This window comes from Alosa pseudoharengus, unplaced genomic scaffold, assembly GCF_046254945.1.
Source record: "Alosa pseudoharengus isolate Yale_2024_CS ecotype anadromous, Long Island Sound unplaced genomic scaffold, YU_APseudo_1.1 YU_APseudo_1.1_scf_23, whole genome shotgun sequence".
NCBI classification, from domain to species: Eukaryota; Metazoa; Chordata; class Actinopteri; order Clupeiformes; family Clupeidae; genus Alosa; species Alosa pseudoharengus.
In genome coordinates, this window is record NW_027468685.1 from 6,456,662 (window position 1) to 6,459,161 (window position 2,500).

A 2,500-nucleotide genomic window follows, 5' to 3' on the forward strand; every position below is an offset into this window, starting at 1 on the left:
GCTTGGTGCTGCCACACCTTGACCTCTCTAATGATTATGAGAATAGCTGAAGCAGCCTGGATCAGTTGAGAGTACATTTCATTTCTGTGTGCGCAAATAGGGAACAGGAACAGGAACCCAGTAGCTCTGTAAGCACTTAGAACAGTGGGGGACAGTGGGAATGGATGAGCGAGGTCAAGGGTGAAAGGTCACTCACAGGGCAAAATGGATGCCCGTGATGAGCTGCACCAGGAATTCGGAGGTCACCATCATCCGTGTGTTGATGCCTTTGTACCGTCGCAGCTGTTGCCGTGGATACCCGCAGATGCAGACCCTGGAGGAGGACAGACAGGTGTTGAGCCAAGAGAGAGACAGACATTTGAACGAGGGTACAAATATTAAAAAGCAATTTTTAATTTCACATTGCGCTTTTTTTGTGGGACAAAAGGCGATTAGGGTCACATGTTCAAATCAAATCAAAAGGAAAGTGGTAATGACGTCTGAGAGACAGAAAGTCTGTGTGTGTGTGTGTGTGTGTGTGTGTGTGTCGTCCTGCCTTTAAGGCACGGTCCAGACTAGAGACGTGTCTCCGTTGTGGACGAGCTCTTCTCTGCCCCAGAAGGCCGTCTGCCCCTCAGCCACCCAATAAGACAGGAGGCAGACATGCACTGGGGTGGGCACATTTCAAAATGGCCGCCGACAAGTCTGTCTCACACTGGTCAATGCTTTTATTCTGAATCTGACCACAGTTAACTCTGATGGTATAATCATAGAGGCTACAAGATCAGTTCAGTATTGTGTATAGGCAAAGAAACGTTTGTGGAAAGACATACCATACACAATTACCAAACACTTATTATGACAATTACGACTATTGTACACTATCTAAAATGACATAAAATGTTTCTCATGGAACTACATAATAAATCTAAGTATGCTGCCCATGAACACAACAGATGTGTCTGTGTGTGTGTGTGTGTGTGTGTGCGTGCCATTGATTATAGTGGAATTGTTGCAGCAGACACAAGGTGATCGGAACCCTTCAGTTACCTCCCTATTATTTGTGAAGCTTTCATATGCAGGTGTGTGTGCACATCCTACATATGAGGGCAGGTGTGTGTGTGCACATCCTACATATTAGGGCAGGTGTGTGTGTGTGTGTGCACATCCTACATATGAGGGCAGGTGTGTGTGTGCACATCCTACATATGAGGCCAGGTGTGTGTGTGTGTGTGTGTGCACATCCTACATATGAGGGCAGGTGTGTGTGTGCACATCCTACATATGAGGCCAGGTGTGTGTGTGTGCACATCCTACATATGAGGGCAGGTGTGTGTGTGCACATCCTACATATGAGGCCAGGTGTGTGTGTGTGTGCACATCCTACATATGAGGGCAGGTGTGTGTGTGTGTGTGTGTGTGTGTGTGTGTGTGCACATTCTACATATGAGGCCAGGTGTGTGTGTGTGTGTGTGTGTGTGTGTGTGTGTGTGTGTGTGTGTGTGTGTGTGTGTGTGTGTGTGTGTGTGTGTGCACATCCTACATGAGGGCAGGTGTGTGTGTACATTAGAGGTGTTGAAATTATTTTTTTATAATTTATAATTTTTCATACTGGTCTGTTTTCCAGCCAAGTGATGTTACCCAACCGTGTTTAGAGAACATTTAACAAACTCTCCGATGCAGCCATGTCCTCATGCTCTACTTTAGTCCCTCGGCAGATAGATTCTGGTTCATTTCCACTACCGATTCAGTGAGTCATTCACACCCCCTCCTATTTTCAGAGTCTTTGAAGTTTTTTTTTTTTTTTTTGGATTGACACAGTTGAACGACAGCAGTTAAAATAGGAAATAGTTATGCAAGGCTTTAATGTGCACTCTTTGAGTACGATTTGTAAAAGGCAGCTCTGACAAAGGCAGCTCTTTGATAGGTAGATATGTGGTTAAAAAAAACCCTAAAGAACTGGACAGACATTGAGTTATTGAGTTAATGAAAAGATAATGTTTCATCACTCCTTCTCTTTCTATGAGGCTTCCATTTATTTAGCCATTCTCTGATAAAACACTTTACTTTCTTAACACACTGCCGCATAGACATGTGTTAAACACATGGAACAAGGTGCACAAAAGGCATAAAAACATTAAAAACTCATTTCTAATGTGCCCTTGGCATTTACAAAAGCAGTTTTATAACAGCATGATAACCCAAAGCATACTAAGGTGAACTTCCCTAATGTGGAACATTTTTGTAATCCGGACTTCTGTAGTATTACATTAGCTTAGGTGTCCCACATTAGGCAGTGCCCCACATGGGGGCAATTCATTAGGCAGTGGCCCACATGGGGGCAAATCATTAGGCAGTGCCCCACATGGGGGCAATTCATTAGGCAGTTCCCTACATGGGGGCAACTCACACCTATATTCCCACATTAGGCAGTGCCACACATTGGGGACAAGTCACCCCTACAGTATATCCGCTCTTTTCAGTTCCATCTGTAATTCTGAGGCAGGTCAGGCCGGAGCCT

The 2,500-nt window shown here is 44.7% G+C and overlaps 1 protein-coding gene across 1 annotated transcript in view; it reads right to left on the reverse strand.

The window, feature by feature from the left end:
- Window positions 1-2,500, reverse strand: part of hycc1 (hyccin PI4KA lipid kinase complex subunit 1) — a 47,288-nt gene that overhangs the window by 13,743 nt on the left and 31,045 nt on the right. The window contains exon 8 of the mRNA XM_076301165.1: window positions 197-313. Coding sequence (XP_076157280.1) covers window positions 197-313 — 117 coding nt within the window. The remainder of the gene's footprint in view (window positions 1-196; window positions 314-2,500) is intronic.